General features: G+C 37.4%; 1 protein-coding gene across 3 annotated transcripts in view; it reads left to right on the forward strand.

The window, feature by feature from the left end:
- WDR44 (WD repeat domain 44) overlaps window positions 1–25,356 on the forward strand; it is a 129,846-nt gene that overhangs the window by 69,030 nt on the left and 35,460 nt on the right. For all 3 annotated transcript variants that reach the window (XM_084790546.1, XM_084790547.1, XM_084790545.1), the window contains exons 3-9: window positions 1,173–1,206; window positions 12,239–12,313; window positions 17,968–18,604; window positions 19,270–19,400; window positions 20,416–20,511; window positions 22,583–22,719; window positions 23,600–23,683. In XM_084790546.1, coding sequence (XP_084646672.1) covers window positions 1,173–1,206; window positions 12,239–12,313; window positions 17,968–18,604; window positions 19,270–19,400; window positions 20,416–20,511; window positions 22,583–22,719; window positions 23,600–23,683 — 1,194 coding nt within the window. The remainder of the gene's footprint in view (window positions 1–1,172; window positions 1,207–12,238; window positions 12,314–17,967; window positions 18,605–19,269; window positions 19,401–20,415; window positions 20,512–22,582; window positions 22,720–23,599; window positions 23,684–25,356) is intronic.

A 25,356-nucleotide genomic window follows, 5' to 3' on the forward strand; every position in this document is an offset into this window, starting at 1 on the left:
AAATATTTCTCGTGTAACTGTAAAAGCATAAACAATAACTAGGCCATAATAATGCCTAAGATGATATAACTATCCCTCATATATTCACAAACACATTGTAAATTTAGGTGATAATGTCTTTTGGGGAACATTCTTTTCACAAGATAGAAACATAGCTGGGTGGGATCTTGCCCTGAGGTCACCACTCCCTTAATTTCATTTAATATCTTTAAATTATTTATGTCCTATGCACAGGTTTTGGCCCCATTCCACTTCCTGGTGCTCCTTTAACCCTTGACCCATACATTTTTTAAAAATTTTTCCTTTCTTAGCTTTCTATGTTTGATCAAAATGCTCTTCATAAGAGTGAATCACAGGATAGAATCTGTACTAGGCCATTTTAAGATTTCTTTTGTCAGTATAGTTAATCTAAATCTCTTCACTTTAGCCTCAGGCAGACTCTTCAGACAAGGACAAAAAGCAGCTGCTTTATTCACCAAAATACCAGAAAAATGATCTCTAGGCAACATACGAAAATTCTTCTCTAAAGCCTCACCTGCAAATCACCCTCAGGACCACTGTCTTCAAGCTTCTACTAGTGTGGCCTACTAATCCCCACTTTAAGCATTCTACTGTTTTCCACGGTCCCCAAATTCACATTCCTCCAAACAAAAGCATGGTCAGGCCTATCACAGCAATATCCCAGTGCCTGGTACTTTCTGTCTTAGTTTGGGTTTTATTGCTGTGAAGAGACACCATGACCAAGACAACTCTTACAAAGGAAAACATTTCATTGGGGCTAGTTTACAGTTTCAGAAGTTCAGTCCATTATCATCACGGTGGGAACCTGGCAAGTCCAGGCAGACATGACATGACGTTGGAGAAGGAACTGAGAGTTCTACATCTTGATCCAAACACAGCCAAAGGAAGCTGTTTCACACTGGGTAGAGCTTGAGCATAGGAGACCTCAAACTTACCCCCAATGTAACACACTTCCTTCAAGAGGGCCACACGTCCTAATTGTGCCACTCCCCATGGGCCAGACATTCAAACACATGAGTTTGTGGTGGCCGAACCTATTCAAACCACCATACAAAATATATCCCTATTTTAAAAATGCAAGCTTGTCTTTATTAGTATGTAGAAGTCTTTCTTATTTCTTCTATTCAATACCTTCTTTTGTTTCTGAACAGGTCTCCAGGAAAGGTTGGACTTTCATCATTCAAGGTGAGTTGTATTTTCTCAAAGATTTAGGTATTTGTCATTTTCTTGCTACTTTTTAAAAACTTTTTCTTCAACAACAGTGTCATTATACTCTGATTTACTAGTTAATTAGATATCTCATAAATACCTAAGTGAATATTATACTATAAGAAAGGATATATACATAATTTTTAGATTTTCATTTTATTTATAATTTTAAAATTAAAAGAACTCTGCAAATGACCCAAGTATATAACTTAAAGATAAGAGTACTTGCCTAGTATATACAAAGCCTTAGCTTCAGACCCTAGTGTTTTAAAATATAATCAAAATACTTGTATACTTCTTATGGGCACATGTTTTGACACTATTAGTATAAATAAAATTTAATCCTAGCCTTATATCTAATTGAAAAGATTTTCTATTATGGCAGTATGTCATTGGGAGACTTTTTGTTTATTTTTGTGATGCTGGGAATGAATCAAACCTGGAGCCTAGGACATGCTAGGTAAGTGTTCCATCACTGAGCTACATCCTGTCCCCTAAGAGATACCCATGTTAAGAAATTTTACTTCCACTCAAATGGTATATACTCACTTATAACTAGACACTAGCCCAAGGGGCATGTCCCATGAAAGTCTTCACCTACCAGGAAAGTGGGATAGATGTGAGGACATCCTCTTGGGACTTAGGTGAGAGAAGGATAGAAGAATGGGGAAATAGAAGGAACCAGAGGGTCCTAGAAACCTACAAGAAGAGCATTATGACGGTGGATCTGGGCCCAGGGGTCCTGCTCAAACTATGGCACCAGCCAAGGACAATACCTGCAGTGAGCATCAAACCCCTACCTAGATCTAGCCAATGGATAGGACATTCTCCACAGTTGAGTGGAAAGTGGGGACTAACTTTCACATGAACTCTGGTGCCCCATATTTGACCACGTCCCCTGGATGGGGAGACCTGGTGGCACTCAGAAGAAGGAGAGCAGGTTACCAAGAAGAGACTTGATACCCTATGAGCATATACAGGGGGAGGTAATCCCCCTCAGTCACAGTCATAGGGGAGGGGAATAAGGGGAAAATGGGAGGGAGGGAGGAATGGGGGGATACAAGGGATGGGATAACAATTGAGATCTAATATGAATGAAATAATAAATAAATTTTAAAAAGAAATTTTACTTCCATTAAATAAATTATATATAAGTATATATTATGTGCTTTTGCACATATATTCTTGAACATGCTCCTTATATATATATATGTGTGTGTGTGTGTGTGTGTGTGTGTGTGTGTGTGTGTGTGTGTGTGTATTCCTTAATATACATTGAATACTTTATAGTAAATTTATATATAACATTCTACAGAAGTAGAAATTAATTAATTAATTATACACAAAACTCAAATGTGTTTCAAACACCAGAATGTTGATTAGAGGTACAAGGCACAGAAAAATATTTATACTATGATTCCATTATGCTAAGTTCAAAAACATAAAAAAGTATATTTAGAAGTGTAATCATGGGATATGCTTTACCTCATAAAATGGGGCATGAAGGCCATGCCTATAACCACAGTACTAGAGATGTAGAGGTAGGAGAATCAAAAATGCAAACTCTTTTTTGTTTACATAGTGGGTTTGAGGCCATCTTGGTCTACATGAGATGCTGTCTCTATCAAATAAAAAATGAAAACAAACAAACATGGTCAAACTAGAAAGAAAGCAGGTAATGATAAACATAATTTAGGCTATCATTTCTCAGAAGGAGGGATTATAAAGGAAAATAATAATGTACAAGAGACTTGGAAGCTCTTTTCTTTAAACTGGATGCATAATTCTTATTTGTATTTTATGAAAATATTTTGTACTTAATATTTTCATAAAACATTTTCTCCTTCTATTTATTTATTAATTTAACCTCTTTACAGCCTGATCTCCCAGCCCCCTCTCTGCTCTCCAGGTCCAACCTATGCATGTTCTTTTGTTGGTGGTTCAGTCTCTGTGAGCCCCATGGACCCAGATTAGTTTTACTCTGTAGGTCTTCTTGTGGTGTCCTTGACCCCTCCAGCTCTCTTAATCCTTTCTCCCACTCTTCCACAAAACTCCCCAAGTTCAGCCTATTGTTTGGCTCTGGGTGTCTGCGTCTGTTTCCATCAGCTACTATATAAAGTCTCTCAGAAGACAGGTATTCCAGGCTCCTGTCTGCAAGCATAAAAGAGTATCATTAATATTGTCAGAGGTTGGCTCTCTCCCATGGAGTGGGTTTCAAGTTGGGCAGTCATTCACCATTCCCTCAAACCTGCTCCATCTTTATCCCTACACTTCTCCATGAAACATGTTTTAAGTGTAATACATATAAATGGTTTAAATGTCCTCAGGGCAGAAGATACATGGTGCGAATAGCCTTTCCACCATTTTTTCACCCCCCACTTCCTAGTCTCCATATCTAAGTTAAACCTATAAGACTTTTATGCTTATAGGTTTTCAGAGGCACTTGGCTCTCATATAAATACGTTTAGAGAATCTATTTCATTCCATTAATTAAAGATTATCCTTACTTGACTAAAATTAGATAACAAATGTACATATTTAGCAAATAAATATGACATTGGATATTATTCCCTTTTTACTTTTTTATTACAAAATAAGTATGGAGTCATAGGAAACTACAAATATAGTATAAAGAGGTCCTGTGTATCCTTCACACAGTTTCCACAATGGTTATAACTTAATTATAGAACAATATCAAAACTTAGAATTTAACAGTGTGAATATATAATCTTGTGTCAGTATTCTTTGTGTGTATGCCTATATAACCACCACAACCAAGATGCACAACTGTGTCATCACTGCCTTTTGCTACCACTTTATATTTTACATGCTACCAATATCCCACATCATTTACAAATTTGGTTTCCATCACTGTAATTTTGTCATTTTAAAGACAGTCTATAAATAAAATCATATGGAATATGCCCTATAAAATTAGCTGAAAGTATTACGATGCATCAGAGTTGTTGCATTTATCAGCATTGTGTTCCGTTCCACTGCTTAGTATTGTATGATATGTATATGTACTGAGGTTACTAAGTATGGTTTTGTATATGTGATATATCTACAGGTATCCTTTTAAAACATGTGTCTGTGTGTCTGTGTGTAGATACCACACAGTGGCTAGAAGCAGGCAAGGGATCCCATGGAGTTAGCATTACAGACAGTTGTGAGCTTCCCAAATGTGGGGGCAGATAACTGCATGCAGGCTCTGTGGAAGAGCAGGAAGTGCTGAGATGGCAGGTATGAGACATCACACCTGCCTCCTAGTTTAATGTTCTTTCATAGATAATAACACATACTTCTGTGAGTATGGATCATTTTTGTACAAATTTATTGTGAATATGAGTGTTCACAAACAATTGTTGGGCATTCTTATTTTTTTAATCTTTCATTGAAAATAGATTCTTTTCTCATACAATTTATCCTGATCACAGTTTCTCCTTCATCTACTCCTCCAAGATCCTCCCCACCTCCTTCCATCTTGATTCACTCCCTTTCTGTCTCTCATTAGAAAAGATAGATTTTTATGAGATAACAAGAAAAAGATAAAACAAAAATCATCACATGGAAATTGACAAGGCAAACCAACAGAAAGAAAAGAGCCTAAGAGAAGGCATGAGAAATAGAGACCCATTCATTCACACACTCAGGAGTTCCATAAAAATACTAAACTGAAATCTATAATGTATATACAGAAGACATGGTGCAGACCCATGCAGGCCCTGTGTTTGCTGCTACAGTCTCTGTGAATTCATATGAGCTTTGCTCAGTTGATGAGAGGACCTTGTTCTCCTGGTGTCCTCCATCTACTGGCTCTTACACTCTTTATGACTCCTCTTTTATGTGGTTCCCTGAGCCTTGGTGGAGGGATTTGATGGAGACATCCCTTCCACATAATGAATGGCTGTGGATCTATGAATTTGTTCCCATCTGCTGCAAGAGGACGTGTCTCTGATGATGGCTGAATAAGGCACTGGTTTATGAGTATAGCAGAATATCATTAGGAGTCATTTTATCACTACTTTTTTTTTTAACCAGTAGTATGTGGTTTTAACGTAGGTCTCTGGTTCTTGGTCACTCAAGAAGTATTGGGTATAGGTTCCTTCTCAAAGAGTGGGCCTTAAGTCAAATCAGTCATTGCTTGGTTATTCCCACAATTTGTGCCACCATTGTCCTAGCATATTTTGCAGGTAGGAAAGCATTTTAGATCAAAGATTTTGTGGCTGGGTTGGTTTTTGTGTTTCTCTTTTGATAGCCTACAGAGTACCTTCCCATACAAAGACACTAGAACATAGTGGGGAGCATTCTATGTAGGCACCAGATCGACATCTCCATGTTCACTTTGTTGTATGGGTGTTGTTTTCAGCAATAGAGCCCTGCTGTCAGTTTGTGAAGAGTAACCTATTGTCTAGCAACAGCCTGGGCTGCTTGGGGATTTCCATAGCCAACAACTCGATTGGCTGTAACCCAGTCCTGGTACTGGAAGCTTTGTTTGCTGACAAGAGATGGCTAGTTGGACTCTGTCTCCCTCATTATTTGGAGACTTCACTAGGATTACCTTCATATATTTCAGGAACTTTCTACTACACTAGGTTTCCATAACACTGAATCTCCCTCATTCCCTCCCTCAACCACATCTCTCTTCCTCCTCACTACCTTATCCTTCCATTCTTTCTCAGTCATCCTGAGTGAAGTAATTCAGAACCAAAAAGACAGATATGATATGTATCCACTTATATGTATATATTAGCCATTAAATAAGTGATAACCAAGCTATGTACGGTCTATAGACCCAGAGAGGTTAGGTATAGAGGAAGGGATGGGGAGAAGGGAAAATAGAATTTTTATAAGTGAACTGGTTGTGGTGGATTGTGTATTAAAAGTAAAGTGTGTAACCATATAATTAAGGACCATGGGGAAAGTACAAGTAACTCTCTATTAGCTAATGCAAATGGAGCATAACTTCTACCTGGATGACTAAAAACTGAATTGTGCCTTTTACAAAAGCATGTTTCTGATAATCAGATACATAGGGGTTAGAGAATGGCATGATATTGGGAAAACTGGAACTTAGTAAGTTTTATGTTTCAGTAATGAACACCCCATAAGAAGATACTGAAGACTGTCACAAGTATAGTTAACTTGAAGATATTGTCTTGTCACATGCTTTATTTCCATTGCCTTAACCTCCCAGCCTGATAAAGGTGTTATCAGAAGAATAGTTAACAGCTATGATTGTCTCCCAGTGAAAAATATAGTTACATATATTTAGGTTTTACTAAGAAACATTCTGATTATCTCCTTTCCCTGGAGATTGAGTCTTTTGGCTAGTACCATATTATCCCTTTTAACATGTGACTTAGGAGCATGCTGCCTTTCAAGTTCAAAGTCCAAAAATGCTTTGTTAACCTGTATAAAACAGAGATCTAATCAGTGCATAGCAGTTTTTGTCAGTGTAAGAGTGTTAAACTAGGATTTTTGTAAATACTAATTAAAACAAATCAAATTGGGCCCTAGAAAGTTTCCATTGTATATTTTTACTTAGCTTAAATGATAATTTTTTCCATTAAATTGCATTGTAAATGCTCTTGATTTTCCAGGTAATAAACATTTGGAGGCTAATTGAATTAAGTACTTAAAATTGTTAGGATTTACGGTACTTTCAAATGTAGTAACTATTCTTAAAGATTATCTTTCTCTATCTTAGTTCAAATTCTCTTCCTAAGTAGTTTTGATTATTTCTTCTTTAGTTTAACACTAAGCTAGAGCTATAAAAGATGGCTCAGTGGTTAAGAGCACTTGTTCTTATAGAGAACCCAGGTTTGATTTCCAGTACACACATGGCAGCTTACAGTCTTACAGTCTTGCAGTTCCAGGGAATCATGCATGCCCACAGCGCACATATATACATACAGGAAAATAATTATATACATGGAATTTAAAAACAAGTAAATAAATAAATTATTTCAAAAAGTACTTCTGTTTCCACAAGGCTCTGCCCTATACAAAGAACTATAGTAAACTAAGAAATGCTGAAACAAATAGTGTTTCCCAGGGAAGAGTACCAATTAGTTATCCAAAAAGCCCCCAAAATACACATACAAGTAACATACAGACTACGCAGCTTGCCAGGTGTGGTGGCACACACCTTTCATCCCAGCATTGGGGAAGCAGAGGCAGGTGGGTCTCTTGAGTTCAAAGCCAGCCTGGTCTACAGAGCAGAGTTCCAGGGCAGCCAAGGATACACAGAGAAACCTTCTTTCAGGAGGGGGCGGGGACCAGACTGAGCAGCTTGTATTTTGGAATCCAACAACAACTAATTAAAAAAATAGGCCATGAATTTGAAAGAACAAGAATGAGTAGATGGGAGGATTTGAAGGAGGAAAGGGAATAGAAAATGTTAATCTCAAAAATAAAAGGAAAAAGAAACTTCCTTTAAAAAACAAAGTACACTGGGCATGTTAGCACATGCCTTTAATCTCAGCTCTTGGGAGGAACAGGTAGGTGTTTCTAAGTTCAATTTGAATTTGTTCTATACAGTAAATCCCAGGCTAACCAGAAGTATGTAGTGAGATTCTATTTCAAAAAAAAATATTAAACCAGAAATAAATTAAAGTGTGTGTGTGTGTGTGTGTGTGTGTGTGTGTGTGTGTGTGTAAACTTAAGAAGTATGTATTAGCCAAAGGAAAACCAGAACATATATTATTCAACATTCATTATGTAACAGTGATTATTTAGTGCTGGACACTGAGATACGGGGTAAATAGTGGTAGACTCACCAAGCAGTGTCACTGTTCTTGTGGTCCTTATACTGTAGTAGGATAGAAAGAGAAAAAAAGTAAGCAAATAACAAAGCTCATTTCATGGCTGGAGAGATGGCTCAGAGGTTAAAAGCACTGCCTGCTCCTCTAAAGGTCCTGAGTTCAATTCCCAGCAACCATGTGGTGGCTCACAGCCATCTGTAATGAGATCTGGTGCTCTCTTCTGGCCTGCAGGCACACATGCAGGCAAAACACTATACTTAATAAATAAATGACTAAATAAACAGAGCTGATTTCAAATTCAGAAAAGTCACTTTAAGATGGTTAGGAAAAAGGGCTGGAGAGTAACTCAGTTGTTAGAGTGCTTACTGTTCTTGGCTGCCAGCACCCACATGGTAGTTCACAAACATTTACATCTCCTATTCTAGAGGATCTCTTCTTCCCTTCACGGGTTCTGCAGGCATGAGCTGCATATGTACACTCAGGCATACACATACATAAATTAAATAAATAAATGTGTTTGTTTCATTTTTCATTTTATATTTTTTGAAAATGTATTTTTACACAATATATACAGATCATAGTTTACCTTCCCCCAACTCCACTCAGATCTTCCCCACCTCCCTAACTGCTCAAATCTATTATTTTCTATCTCTAGAAAACAAATCAGCACAGTCACATGTGGTGACGCAGATCGGTAATCACAGCACTCAGGGAGGCAGAGGCAAGTTGCTATGAGTTCAAGGCCAGTCTAATCTACAAAGCGAGTCCAGGTCAGCCAAGGCTACACAGAGAAGCCCTGTGTACAAACAAACAAACAAAAAATAAACCATAAAAAGCAAATTAGAAATGTGCGCACACACACACACACACAAAATCCATAAAAACACAAAATTAGAAACCATGGTATATAAGCAAAAGGACAGAAAGACAAAAAAAATCTAAACAAAACAGTATGAGATTAAAAGTCTACAAAAATACAGCTGATTTCCTTTTATCTCCTGCTAGGCATAGAACATGCCTTTATGTGTGGTTAATATACCCGTTGAGACTCCATGTGGAAAGAACTAATTTTTTTCTTTGTGAGTGGTTGTTAATTGGATATAGATTCTTGGCTGGGGATGGGGGTCTTATGTCTACTTCCCTGTGTCAGTGCTGTTCATTGTCCAGTTATGGGTCTCTGTTAGTTCCCATCTACTACAAGAGGAAGCTCCTCTAATGATGCTTGATCAATGAATGCTTCTGGATTGAACCTATATAGGCCTTCTCCATGCTACCACAGTCTCGTGAATTCATAAGCGCATCAGTCCCATTGTGTCTAGAAGCCACTATTTCTGGCTCTTACTATCTTTCTGCCCCCACAGAGCTCCATGTGCCCTGAGGGGAAGGATCTGATGAAGACATCCCATTTTGAATTGTGTGTTCCAAAATCTTTCACTCTCTACACATTGTCCAGTTGGGGGTCTCTTTGTTACTTACCATCACTGCAAGGGGAAGCTTCTCTGAGGGCTGAGAGAGGTACTGATATATGAGTATAACAGAATGTTATTAGGTATCATCTTACTATGTTCCTTTAATAGTACAGTAGTATTTGGGTTTCCTCTAGGTCTATTCATGGCCATCTAAGCAACATTAGGCATGATTTCCATCTTGTGGAGTGGTTCGTAAACCCACTCAGAGAGTAGTTGGTTACTTCCATATTTGTGCCACTATTGTACAGTATTTCTTGCAGGCAGGTCACCATTGTAGAATACAGTTTGTAGATGATTAACTTTCTCCAGGTAGTGTGCAGAGTACCTTCAGTACCATGAACACTAGTCAGTAGTGGTGAAGGCTCTAGTTAGGCAACAGATTGATACCTCCATGTTCATTGAGGTATCTAAGTGTTGCCCTCAGCAGTAGGGCCTTACTATCAGTTTGTGGAGAGCAACCAATAGCCTTGGCAATAACCAGAGATGTTTGAGGCCCTTTTGGCCAGTGATTTAACTAGGTATAGTCCATTCCTGGCACTGATGGTTTTACTTTGTGATGAAAGAAACCTAGTTGGGGCACTGTTTAAGAACCTTCTACAGTAGTAGGTTTCCATATGACCCTTCAAATGGCCATATTCTCTCCCTAACCTGTCTCTTATATCCTCCTCCTGTTTAATCCTTATTGCTCCAATCTCACCTGGGTCTTCATAACACACACACATATACATAAAATTAAATAAATGACTGTTTTTAAAATAATGCCTAGACAAGGCTTCTATGATAAAATTGTCACTTGAACCCCAATAGCAAGGGTTCACTGAAGTATATGTATTGAGGCTGGTGATGAGAAGTGCCTGAGATATCAAGTGTATAGGAAGAGGTCACATCATGTGAGGCCCTCATGGGCTATAATAAAGTTTAGATTTTACCTAATACTTAGATTCTGGGAGAGGGGAAAGAATGATCTTCTATCAGATTCTATATAAAACTTGCAGTATTCTCCAAATATTGAAGAGAAATTTAAAAAAAAATTGAGATAGAAAATGTTGCAAGGCTATCATAAATTTCAGTAGAATATTGACTCAATTATATTAATCAGTAGTAAATTTTGGCAAAACTTCATCATGGAATTAGTACTCATACAAATAATCCCCAGCCAGACATGGTGGCTCATGCCTTTAATCCTAGCACAGAGGCAGGCAGATTGCTGTGAGTCGAGGCCAGCCTGGTCTACAAAGTGAGTCCAGGACAGCCAAGGCTACGCAGAGAAACCCTGTCTCAAAAAGAAAAAAGAATCCCCACACTTGTATATGTGTCATTTTAATATATACATACATTTTTATGTGTGTACATAGAAGATATATGTGTGTGTGTATAAATGTATACGTAGATATATATGTATTTTTGGTGGGTTTAATGTTTCTCATCTTTTAGTGTTTTAGGAAACTTCATTTAACATCTGGTTTAATCTTATATCTTTTTATCTAAAGCATATAGAATATAAAAATACTCTCAGATTGTGTTTTTGCGTGTCATATGATTTTTATTTTTATGTATTTGTAGAATAGTACTTTGGGGAAATATTTTTAATATCTATTTATTGGGAAAATATTTTTAATATCTATTTAGTGTATATAGGTGTTTTGCTTATATATATATGCCTGTGAACCACATGCATGTTTGGTGCAGAGGCCAGAAAAGGACATTAGAGTCCCCTGAAACTGGGAAGTCAAACTTGTATTCTGAACCACCATGTGGGTGCTGGGAATGAAACCAGTGTCCTCTGGAAGAGCAGCCAGTGCACTTAATCTCTGAGCCATCTCTCCAGCCCCAGGAAAAATATTTTTGATCTTTAATGTTTTCCAGTTACTAAGATATTCCAAAGTTCTCATTTTCTATTAAAATTTTAAATTATTATTATTATTGAGCTCAACTGTGAAGATCAGAGGACAACTTGCAGGAGTTGGTTCATTCCATCCACCATGTGTGTTCCAGGGATTGAACTCAGGTTGTCAAGCTTGGGACAAGCACTTTTACCCTCTGAGCTATCTCACCAGCCCTCTATTATTTTTTAATGTTAAAAAGTAAGCTCAGGGGACAAGAGAGATGGCTCAAAGTTAAGAGCACTTGCTGCTGCTTCAGAAGGTTTGCTTCCTAGCATCCACATGGCAGTTCATAACTGTCTACAACTCCAAATTTCAGGGGATCTAGTGCCTTCTGACCACTATAGGCATCCATTTAGTATTACATACATACATGCAGGCAGAGCACTCATACATGTAAAATGAAAGTAAATCTTCAGCGGGGCACTGTTGGTGTACACCTTTATCCCCAGCACTTGGGAGGCAGAGGCAGGCAGATCTCTGTGAATTTGAGGGCAGCCTGGTCTATAGAGTGAGTTCTAGGACAGCCAGGCCTAAACAGAGAAACCCTATCTCAAAAACCCAATTAATCAATCAGTCAATCAATCAACAAATAAATAAATAAATAAATCTTCTTTGCTAAAAGTTAGGCTCAATTTTTTCACATTTAAAAGTGAAAAATAAAAAATCTGCTGATTTTTTTTTCAAATCACAGTGTAGTAGTTGGAATATTATCTGTGGGTACCTTTATTGTTTCTTTGTGTTTAGTATTATTATTTATTGTTTTAGTTTTTGAAGCATGTTCACATGTCTTCTTTGCTTTATCAGTGCTATAGTTTCCCCTTTTGCACCCTTTTAGAGCAGACTTAAAAAGAATGTCATCATTTGGTCTGTTTGTTTCTTTAAACAGGAAACAGAGAATACAGAAAAGAAAGCTGGAAATGAGTCCCCTGTACAAGAATTGAGACAAGATGTATCCAAAAAGGTTGGAAAATGTCAACTTTATTTTATAGAGGACATAAAATTTATACATTGAAAACTGGATGTTTTCTGTATTGTTTGAGCATACCGTTGTATACATACTAATTGTTTTAGCAAATGTTTCTGCATGTTAGCTTAATGGGACAAGAGACATTGACCCTTTTAGAAGTCATGTCATCATCTGCTTTGTAATTTACTCTTGTAACAGTTGTTTGTTTAATATGGCTGTTAAGTGCTTTGGTACAGACCTTTAATCTCAGCTCTTGATAGGCGGGGTAACATGACTGTCTGATCTACATGGCAAGCTTCAGGACAGCTAGGGATACATACATAGTGAAACTCTATCTCAAAATAACAATAAAGAAGTTACAGACACTGAAAGGTTCATTGTAGTAAATTGTGATATCTTTAGGAGTCAGTGGTACCAGGAAGACCTTATGCAAATAGTGTCCTTGATACCTTTTAAATAATCAGTGCTGTAAGCTCCAGAAATTAGTTCACAAGATAAGAGATTAAATGCAAGATATATATTTGGGGGCTGGGGAGATATCTCAGTGGCAAAAACACTTTCTGTTTAAGCATGAGGACCTGAGTTCAAATCCCAGAATGTATATTAAAAATGCTGGTTATGACTCTGTGTGCTTATGTTTGGGAGTGCATGGATAGACACAGGTTGATCTCAGTAGAGTTTTCTGGCCTGCAAGCCAGGAGGCAAAATCCAGGTTCAGTGACAAACCCTTTCTCAAAGGAATACGGTAGGGAGTGATGGAGGAAGATACGGGGTATTCTTCTCTGTCCTTGGCATGTAGTCCACATGTTGTTGTTTTTAAATCAGTGTTGTAAAAATGAGCTATTTGTAGAAGCAGCTTAAAATCCAAAGGAATAGATATTTGTGTTTATTTACTTACACAAGTTTTCAGTGTTTTCTGGGCCATGGGCACTCTTCTAGCCAGTAAGTTTCTAGAGTCCAGAAAAACAGCTCATTCTCTACCTCAGAGTTTCTAAAACAGTAGCACTCTTCACATTTATTGTGTGAAGGGAAGCAGTCACTATCGTGCGCATTCTAGAATTATTCTACCTACCTGGACACCAGTAGCATTCTCACATCCTTTAGTCATAACAAGCAAAAATGTCTCCAGATACCAGCACATAGCTGGGATGGATTTGGAGCAAAGCTGCTGTCAATGGAGAACTGCTATTTTATCCTTATAAAATTTATAAATATAATGGGCTGGATTTTAACATTGATCATACATTTTTCTATAAAAGGGGAAAAACCCTTTAGGGAAAAGTAGTTTTCTTGTGTATTAGCATATAGAATAGAAATGGAACTATATTTTTTGGTTTTGGTTTTAGTTTTTCAAGACAGGGTTTCTTTGTGTAGCTCTGGCTGTCCTGGAAAAACTCTGTAGACCAGGCTGGCCTCGAACTCAACAGAGATCCACCTGCCTCTGCCTCCTTGAGTGCTGGGATTACAGGTGTGCACCACCACTGCCAGGCTAAAAGGGAGCTGTTTTTAAAAACAGGTAAAAATTCACAATTCTACAATGGAGCAGTTTATTTTTATTTTTTTATTTTTTCATGATTCATTCCTGGTTCTCAACCATTTGCATATATTTATTTTGTTCCTGATTGCAACGTAGATAGAATGTTATATTCTACATTTCATCCATGTGTGTATGTATGTGTGTCTATGTGTATATCAAGACAGGGTTTCTCTGTGTAGCCCTCACTGTCCTGGTACTTACCCTATGGACAAACTGGCTTCAAACTCACAGAGATCCTCCCGTCTCTGTATCTGGAGTGCTGGGATTAAAGGTGTTTATCAACACCCCGCAGGACATTTATTCTTACTGTGTTTATATGTCCTTCTTATTTATGTATCATTAATATGCTTCTGTCAAATGTTTTAATTTATTTACCGAATTTTTTTTTTTCGAGACAGGGTTTCTTCTCTGTGTAGCCTTGGCTTTCCTGGACTTTGTAGACCAGGCTGGCTTCGAACTCACAGCGATCCGCCTGCCTCTGCCTACCAAGTGCTGGGACTAAAGGTGTGTGCCACCATGCCTGGCTCTGTATTTACGCATTTTTACTGCTTGAATTTGAACACTTTTATTGCTGAAACTTCATTTTTGCCATATTTCTCCTCTTCCTGTTTCAGCCACTCAAGTGTAAGAATTTCAGGCGTTCATGACCCCAGTTTTTAATTTCTCCCTTTAAAAATCAGTTTCCAACTTACAATTTATCTTGTCTATAGTTAATATCCAAAAGGTAATTTGAAGGAGAATTTTAAATAGAAACAGAAAAAATAGTGAGAAAATTCTGTGGGCCATAGAATGAGGCTTAATAATACTCCTTTAAAATTCTAACCTTCTTAAGAATTAAGCTTTAATTAATAGTTAATAATAAAGACTTAAGACTATAATACTAACTTATAAGTAGCTTACATTTTTAGTAGAGGAATTTGAATAAACATAACCAGACATGGTGGCACAAGCTTGTAACCCCGGCACTTGGCCTGTGGAGACAAGAGAATTAGAAAACTTCAGTGTCATCCCAGCTATATCAGGAGTTTGAGGCCATCTTGCATACAGCTATATGTCAAAGAGAAACTAAGGAAATTGGATGAAAAGAAATGTAATAAATGTTGAACTCAATTTATAGAATATAAGAATCCAAAGAGAAACTACCTCCTGTTTGGTGGTACTACAGAGTAACTTCATGGGGAAGTAGCATGGGAGCTGACGGTTGATGGCTAGATAAGTACAGTTTTGGCAGGCAGGCAGAGGTAAAGAGGAACGACATTACCAGTGGTCTAGAGATGGGGAATGTGCAGAATGACTGAAGATGAGTCTGATTAAGTCCAAGTTAGGAGAATGCCTATGTCATACTAAAATATATGAGCTTCATTTTATAACCGCCCAGAAAGCAGTGAGCTTTTGATGTAAAAGGTACAATGGCATCAACATCTCTGTTGCTTTTAGTCCTGTTTCCTTTTTTTCCCATTTTCATTGCTTCCAAATCCATAGAAAATGACAGACTTGGGCACAATGAGTAGGTATGGTAGGGGTCTGTCATCATCCAGCTGAAAAATGTGTCTGATGGAACTGATCTTCTGAGCTTAGTAAAGTGAATATACAGCGCCAACCTATTTAGTCTGTGTATACTATAATGAAAGGTAAAGTCACAGAACAACGAGACTAGGAGAACAGACATGATTGTAAAATCACAGAACGAGATAGGAGAACAGACATGATTTTCAACTGCATTTTGACCTCTTATGGGTCTTTCTGTTACACGCAGTGATCAATCTTTATAATAACCTTGCTGTTATTGTGGCCACTCACCAGCCTCTTGTTTTCTTCTGCACATAAACATAGGAGGCTAAGAATCCTGAAACCCTCCTTTTCCATTATCTTTCCTTTATTTGCAAATTTGTTTTTAATCTTCCTACTTCTATTTCATATCATCCATTGCTGAGATTTAACTATTCTTTTTTCCTTATGCAAAGTATTGCATGGAAGATTACCTCCATTCAAGTTTGGGCTTTCTTTAACAACTATGGGGCATTTGGGCAAATTTCCTAATGCTTTTACCTCAGAATCCTACATCTGAAGAAGACAACTCAGCTACCCAATGAGACCTCTGTGATTGTGATTAGTGGGTGTGATGCTCCATAGGCTTTCTTTCCTTCCTTCTCCAGAAATTTAGATCATTACTCTGTTCTCTTTCTCTCCTGTGGCTAACTTCATAACTTCAGCTTATACAACTACTGGGTTACTTTTTTGATGTATTTTCCCTATTTACAGCCAAGCCTCCCCGTTCCTATGGTACTAAAGATCAGCTCCATGGCCTAGACTAAATACCAGACTTTTAAAAAATCGTTGTACCCAGCTAACTCTGTCTTCATGTTTTAGTCATTCTTTGAAAAAAAAAAAGTTATTAGCCCTTTGAGAATTGCATGTATTTTCAAAATACTGTCCCTCCCCCAACTCCTTTCAAATGCACTACTTTCCCTTCCCATCAAATTTTGTATCTTACTTTTTTAACCCACTAAGCCCTATTTTTGTTGCCCATATATTCCTGGGTATATGGTCTTCTACTGGAATAAGGTCAGCTTACCAGAGGCAACACCTTTAGAGAAAACTGACCCTCCCTCTCCACCCGGTTGCCAATTGCAGTAGCTTCTGTGCTACGGGTGGAGCTTTAATGCCCTCCACCTCTCTTCATACTAGGATTTGGCCTCACTTGAGCTTGTGCAGGTCTTACACATGGTGACATAAGCACTGTGAGCTTATAGTTCAGTTGCCCTGCTGTATCTTGAAGTCAGTTTCCTTGTAGCTGTTTACACCTCTGGCTCTTACACTTTTTCCACCCCTTCTTGCAAAATGATTCCATTTATTCATTTCACACACACTGTTATCTGACTTTTGTTATCACTAAAGTCATCGATGCTGATTAGTCATCTAATGTGATAAACATTTTGAACCTTAGTTCGTATTATACTGTGGCAATTTCTAGCACTAAAAATTTTAAGCTAAAGAAAAACTATTACTTGTAATATTCTGGGAAATCAAAGTAAATCTTATTGAACAGCAGAGATAACCAGTTCTACTGGTGTGGAAATATTAAAAATGCTCACCAGGACAGGCTGGGACATACTGTTAACTCATGGGAGCTGCTGAACTGAGAGAGCAGGAATCATCCAGGGTTGACACAGTAGAAGGATGAGTAGATGAGAGAATTGAGTGTCTTAGTAATGACAACACTCAGTTGAACACAGAGATTGGATACGTGTATTTTTCTCTTAGCTATGAGAAATAGAGGAAGTAGGAACAATGAGGACTGGATGTTTGAGCTCTTTTCATAGACCTGCCTTCAGTCTGAGGAATGAAGCCTTAGTAATTGTTGATTCAAGCGTGTTCATCTCTTTGCATCTACTGGCTTTTCTGATACAGTCTTGAGTTCATACTGAAACAAATCAGATTCTTACCCTAGGTGGATTTTGTTAACTAGAGACAGCAGGGAACTGGTGCGGTTCTGGTTTGGCAGAACTATGTAAATGGACTCTTGACATTTAGAGTTTTCATGAGAAGACATATAACTTTGTTTTACAGGGTCGACTGAACTTCTGTGACTATATTAACAGATTCCCTGTTGCATTGTTTAACAGTATAGATTCTGAAGCAAACTTCCAGGGTTTATCCTACTTTTCTGCTGACTAGCTCTAAAGCATTGGACAAATCACTTGGTCCATGTATGTTTTAGTTTGTTTGTAAAATTATGGCAATAAGAGTGAAACTTGAGGCTGGAGAGATGGCTCAGCGGTTAAGAGCACTGTCTGCTCTTCCAGAGGTCCTGAGTTCAATTCTCAAGCAACCACATGGTGGCTCACAAACAAACATCTATATTGGAACTTGGTGCCTTCTTCTGGCCTGCAGGCGTACATGCAGGTTGATCACTCACACATAAAATAAATAATAAAGTCTTAAAAATTAAAAAAAAAGAGAACGAAAAGAGTGAAACGTCATAAGGTTGTTGTAAAGATTAAAATTAATGAAGTATTATAGACTTGCCTGTCACATAATGAATTAGCTATTATTGTGTTATTGTAAATAGTTTCATTATTTTTAAAACTGCGTTTTAACCTTTCATTAGATAATTGAAAGTATCATTGAGGAAAGTCAGAAAGTACTACAATTGGAAGATGACTCTTTGGATTCCAAAGGAAAAGAACTTTCTGATCAGGCTACTCCTGGTCCTTCTGTGGCTGGGACAGACTTTAGTAACATACCTGGACTATTAGGCATAGAGCATGAACTACAACAAGATCCTGAAAAGGCAGACAGTCAGGATGTATCTGAAGAAACTGAATTAGAACCACAAAAGTGTCTGCCTTCTGATGACACCTGTGAGAAGACAGTAGACGAAACCGCTGATTTAACTGAAGTAAGTTCAGCTGAGCAGCTTGATGTTCCAGAACTGGAAACTGAAATATTGAACAAGGAAGCAATAGAAGTCGAAGAGAGTGATGTTCTGGATCCTGCATCCTCAGATTCTTTATCTACTAAAGATGTTGCTGCTGCGGAAGAAGTGGCTCCCGCCAAACCCCCAAGGCACCTTACTCCAGAACCTGATATAGTAGCCAGTACAAAGAAGCCTGTTCCTGCACGCCCACCCCCACCAACTAATTTCCCGCCTCCTAGACCCCCACCTCCATCTCGACCTGCACCACCACCAAGAAAAAAGAAAAGTGAACTGGAGTTTGAGGCACTTAAAACACCTGATGTGGATGGTAAGTATTTTGGTGGGGAGAGATGAGAGTTAGAACCTTATGGTTTCTGCTTTGGGCTGGGGAGAGGTAAGACAGGATCCATTTATGTCATCCAGGCTAGCATGGAATTTGCTGTGTTGACCCGGCTTGCCTTGAACTTGTGGAGCTCCTGCTGCTGCTACCTCCAAAGCATAGACATTTGCTATGATTCTCAGCTAACTTTTCTGTTTTTGTTTCAGTTTCTGCTAAAGAAAAAAAACACTGAAAGCTAGTTCATATAAATTATTTCTTGAATAGGTTGACAAAGGTAAAAGGTATTATATTGGTCTTAAGTTATAATAATATTACAGAATACTTTGGCACACTCCTGACTTTCACATCATTTACTCTCAAAGAATTTGTGTGACAGTTGTGGAAAGAAAATGAGATTGGAAGACTTGCAGTCTAAATTTAAATCCTACATCTTTGAATGTCGTCTTGAAGAAGTTAAATGATTCATTTGAACCATGTTTTTTCAATAAAGAAAATAAGAGTAATAAAAGCCACAAAAGAGCTTGCAACAAGAATTAAATAAAGGTTTAAAGTCCTTCATGTGTGTGTGTGTATGTAATTGTTGGTATTACTATTCTGTTATTAATATCATCATTGTCATTATTATTACTATTATTTGTCTATTATTATTGCAGTGCCCAAAGACAATATTACATCTGATTCTCTCCTAACTACAAATATGGCTTCGGAGAGTACAGTTAGAGATTCTCAGCCTTCTCTCGATTTGGCAAGTGCTACAAGTGGAGATAAAATAGTTACTGCCCAGGTTGGTAAATTACTGTTATGTTTGATATAGGCTAATTCACACTTTCTGCAACTGGCTGATATAGTATTAAAACTCTTTCTTCTCTAGGCCAAGTATTTCTTTGTCCCCAGTACCTGACCACCTTACTTCCATGTCTGGCTTGGCTACTAACTAGTTTAATGAGGTTAGCTAGCTGTTTGGCATCTGAGTCTTGAATGCCTCACTGAAAAAATAGGGGGAAATGACCCACCTGAAGATTTTTTGCAAGAATGAAATGTGCTAATATATCCCAAGTGCTTGGTGGGTTATAGATATTTTTTATTATTAATTTATTCATATTACATCTCGATTGTTAACCCTTCCCAGTTATAGATATTTTTAAAACAGCTATGTTGAATATTATAAGTTCCCTTTCCTGTGCATAAAACACTTAATGTACTAGCCTGTGGGCTATACAAAAAAAAATGTGTAGTAATTTACCACAGCCACATTCTGGAACTCTTGGATAATTTATATAGTAGCTGAGGTGAGGGGTTAACAGACCTAGAAATGTGGAATTACTATCTTCTTCTTATAACAATACAGTAAAGGTCAAAACCAGCCTGTTTTTATAAGATTTTGGTTTTGCCTTTTTAATGTAGAAGAATATGCAATGACAATGGTATGTAAAAGTTTTTAACATATTTGTTGTCTAGTTCTTTATACAAGCAGACGTTGCCCTAACCTTGCTTTAGCAATATCCACATATGGCCTGAATTAATTACAATCTTAGTAGAGAACTGTTGTTTTAGATGGGTTCAAATAAAACATTTATTTGTTCGTAACACTACTAAGGCATGATTTCATGGGCAGCAGTAGTTTTGGTGTCTTTTAGCATGCAGAGAGTAATAAAGGACTAAAATGGAATCTTCTCTTTAAATTTTCAATAGGTTTTATTATCTGATTTGTGGAATTTTTTAGAAATGTGCAGGGTAATGAATAATTAAAATATACAGAAATTGATTCAGTCTGTCTGTTTATACAATTATAATTTTAGGACAATGGAAAAGCACCTGATGTGCAGACAGTAGCAGGTGAAGTGATGGGCCCGCAGAGACCTAGATCCAACTCTGGAAGAGAGCTTACTGATGAGGTAAAAACATCAAATGTAAAAATCATAGCAGGAAAATGAGAACGTACAGGGGATTGATCATGGTGGTGGTTGCAAAGCACTGTAAGTGTACCTAATGACCCTGAACTGTAGTTTTTTCTTTCTTTCTTTTCTTTCTTTTCTTTTTTTTATTTTTTCTTTTTCTTTTTCTTTTTTCTTTTTTTCTTTTTTTTTGAGACAGGGTCTCTCTGTGTATCCTGGGCTGTCCTGGACTCGCTTTGTAGACCAGGCTGGCTTCGAACTCACAGGGATCTGCCTGCCTCTGCCTCCCATGTGCTAGGATTAAAGGCGTGCGCCACCACCGCCCGGCCACTTACTTTATTTTTCATTGGTATTTCATATTTGTACATATTTATGGGTTGCAGTATGATGGTTTAATAGATCAGTACAGTACATAATGACTAAGTCCAGAAAATCAACATTTCCACTTTCTTAAACACTATTTCAGTACTAGCAATATTGAACTTGTCTAGTTATATTAACATACATAGTAAATTACTTTTAGGCCAAAATCATTAAAATTAGGATTATCTTAGATTTGGAATTTTATTTATATACTGAAGTTTGAATCTCTGATAGAAACGTGCCATTTCACAAAGATGTGTGCTGGAATACATACATTTAAATAGAATCCAAGTTGGGCTGATGACAAAATAGGCCTATGATACTAGCACTCAGGACAATGAGGCATGAGGATCACAAGTTGCAGATGCAAACCTACATGGTCTTCAGCGTAAGTTCAAGGCCAGCCTGGTAACTTTCTAAGACATTCAATCACAAAGAAAAAAGGCTATAACTCAGTTGTATGCTCGATAGCATTCATAAGGTCCTAAATTCCATTCCCAGTACCACATGTAATCATAGCACAAATGCAGTATCTGTATTTTATAAAAGGTGAACTTTAAATTAACCATACTATTTTAGATACCTTTTTAAACATTTATTGATGTGTGTGTGTGTGTGTGTGTGTGTGTATTTATGGGCATGTACATGCCACAGCATATGGAGGTCAGAGGATGACTATATTGATCCTGGGGACTGAACTCAGGCCATCAAATCAGCTTTGACTATAAGTCCTTTTATATGCTGAGCCATTTCTCAATAATTATTTCTTACCTTTAAAAGATGGCTGGGCGTTAAAAGTTGCTCTTCTGAAGGACCTAGGTTTGATTTCCTTGAACTCGCATGGAACTGTCCATAACTCCAGTTCCAGGGAATCTAATGCCCTCTTCTGGCCTACTCAAGAATTATGCACATGTGGTACACAGACATACAAACTGTATCCACAGCAGCCAGGAGCAGCAGGGGGAATATTCCAGCAGGCTTCCTCTTTCTTGGAGTCCCCAGTCTCTCTCAGTCTGGCTTTTATCACATTGATAAAGACCACGCCCCCACATAAGGCACTTCACAGCTGACAAACATCATGCGCCCTCCCAGGAGGCAGTTAGCAGCTGTGGACAAACTGGAGCAGCCCCTATATCCCACACCTGGGATTAAAACAAAGACATGTTTACATATAAACCAAGACTTCCACAACAGACAACATACAAGTGCCTTCATTCATCAGTAATGTGATGTTATAATTTAACGATAAATTAAGAATTGTAAATAAGCCAGGCAAAGTGGTGCATGCCTGTAATCCTAGCACTCGGGGAAGCAGAGGCAGGCAGATGGTTGTGAGTTCAAGGCCAGCCTGGTCTGCAAAGCAAGTCCAGGACAGCTAAGGCTACGCAAAGAAATCCTGTCTCAGAAAACCAAAAAATAAAAATAAAAAGCAAGAAGGAAGGAAAAGGGGCTGGAAAGCTGGCCCAGCAGTTAAAAGCACATATTGCTCTTCCAGAGGACCTAGTTCAAATCCCAGCATTCAGTTCAAGTGAGTCACAATTACATGTAACTCCAGGTCCAGGAGATCTTAACACCTCTTGCCTCTGGGCAGCACACACACTCACATATGCACACACATACAGAACTATGTACATGCACATAATTCAAAATAATTTAAAATGATAATTAACTTGTAAGCCCATCTTGATATTTCTTTTTTTCCCTCCAGGAAATTTTAGCTAGTGTAATGATTAAGAATCTGGATACTGGAGAAGAAATACCTTTAAGTCTGGCTGAAGAGAAGTTGCCAACAGGTATTAATCCTCTTACTCTACACATCATGAGAAGAACAAAGGAATACGTAAGGTATGGCTTAATGTTCTTTAACATTTACAACATTTCAGTTTGGTAGTCATAATTTAACTTTGTGAACTACAACTGTCCCTATTTAATTAAACATAGTCTTCTACTTTTAATCTAAAAGTAAAAGTATGTATTCTTTACCTTTGATATCTGCTATAGTCATATAGTTACTTGGGGAGAATATTCTAAATTTTCAATCTCATACTACTTAGTTTCTTGTCTTTTAAAATGGTTTGTGCTGGAGACAGTATCAAAAGATTACAACTAAAAAGCCAAGTGTGAGGAGCAGTTAGTCTTCTAAACTTTGCTTTCTAAGTATTTGTACTACTTATTGTGGTTTTAAAAAATTGTTTTTAGCTGGGCATGGTGGTGGATGACTATAATCCCAGTACTCAGGGAGGCAGAGGCAGGCGGATCTCTGTGAGTTCAAGGCCAGCCTGGTCTACAAAGTGAGTCCAGGACAGCCAAGGCTACACAGAGAAACCCTGTCTCAAAAAAATAAAAACAAAACAAAAAATCGCGAAGTGATTGATTTTTGTTATGTAATGAGGTCTAAGGAACAAGTTCTAGAAAAGCAAGAACTTTATTAAATGTAACACATATTGTACCTGATGGATGAAGAAAAAGTTATCTACAAGTTACTTATAGTAGGATTTTCACAGACTATTAAATTGCATTCATTTAAATTTTGCATATTGCACCTCGCTTTCATATTCCGTTCTTTAATCTTGGAAACTATTTAGTAATTCTCCTGTTCTTCCTTAGTTTGAAGTTATATAAAACTTATCCAGATAATTTTTCTTATTCTAATTAGTCACTGTATAATAAACCTAAGAAGACATTTTTGAAGAAATTGTTCTTTTTAAATCACTTCCTCTTGTAGCAATGATGCCACACAGTCAGATGATGAAGAAAAATTACAATCACAACAAACAGATACTGATGGTGGAAAACTAAAACAGAAAACGTGAGTTACATTACATCTCTTTGTCCTTTTTTTTTTTTAATCCTTTTTTAAAAAGGTAAGAAAATTGCCAGGTATATTTTTAATCAAAAAATGTAATACAAAAATGTTCTTGGCCACTTTTTTCATTATTGTAAAGCAGGTCATTTAAAGAGATTATCTCCTGTACAGCCCATAGTTAACCTCACTCTAAGGCTTCTAATATATTACTTTGTATTACCACCATCCCACTCTTGTTCTGTTGCCCCTACTAATTGCTGTCACCAGACATTCATCTCTCATAAAATTGATAAGAGGATCAAATTCTTGTACTATTACTTGGAAACATCTGCTACCACTTAATTTCAGTAACTTCTTGCTCATAATTTCTTTCAGCTTGAGAGAATTGCTTTGAAATGGAATGTGTTGTCTTTCCCCCAGATGGCTTTAAATCAGTGTTAAATGTCCATTACACACCACTATTCCTGCACTCTATTGGTTGATTATGAGTTTCTTACATTTTGTATAGGTCACCTTTAATGCATCTGACATAAAGAAAATGACCAGTATATTTTGTTTCATCCTCTTTTTCATCTTGCTTTTTGTCCTGAGTGTTGCAATTACAGGTGCACATCATTAAGGCTTGTTAAAGCTCATTTTTATAAGAGAAAAAAATTCAGGCTTATTCAGTCCCATTCTTGATTCTTACATCATTTCTTAAATCTGTTCATCTACTATTTGAGCTTCTCAAGCAACAGAGCAGCTACAAACTCTGACATATAAATTGACAGTTAACACTGTTGAGGAATATTCTTATTTCAAGATTATAATCAGAAAATGGTGAGAGGGCCCATACATAGCACAGTAATCTGTGAATGCACAAGCTCTTTCCAGATTTTTCTCTTACCATGCTACACATAGAACATAGAAATATTTGCACTGAATGATGAGGAATGATGAGGAAACCAGTGGCCAGACAGATTGGCCTGCGATTCTGATTTTCATAACAAGTTTTGAAGTCTGAGGAAGCAACCAGTAATTGAGCCTAACTGAATCCTGTTTGAAAACCCCCCTCAGAATAGTGTGAGTGGCAACTGACCCTATTCATCAATAAAAAGAAATCTACTGAATATTAAGTGCTATGTTAAAAGGTATGAAAGTCTATATCTGACAAAGTCACATCTTCTTGGCTTTTAAACAGCAAACATCTTAGTTTCATTTCCTGTTTGTATGATAAAAATGCTCTGCTCTCTTAAGAGCAGCTTAAGAGTGTATTTGGCTTACAGCTCATAATTGCAGGAATATTAAGGCAGCAAGAACTTGCAGCGGCTAGTCATAATACATCCACTGTCAAGAGCAGAGAGCAGTGAATTGATACCTGTATATTAGCACTCAGCTCACTTTCTCTACTCATAAACAGCCCAAGTTTCTCTACCCACAGAATGGTGTTGCACACAGTTGTCCCATTAATCAAGATATTCCCCTCATAGACATGCTCACAGCCCAGTGCAATCTAGACAGTTCCTTATGGAACCTTCCTTTTCAGGTGATTCTAGAAAGTGTCAAATTGGCAACTTATTGTTATCTGTAAACTATAACTTTAGAGTAGACACCTTATTTTGGTTTTATTTTTTTAATGTATTTTTTATTAATTTATTCATATTACATCTCAGTTGTTAGCCCATCTCTTGTATCCT

The sequence above is a fragment of the Acomys minous genome (genome assembly GCF_964271855.1).
Source record: "Acomys minous genome assembly, chromosome: 7".
Lineage (NCBI taxonomy): Eukaryota > Metazoa > Chordata > Mammalia > Rodentia > Muridae > Acomys > Acomys minous.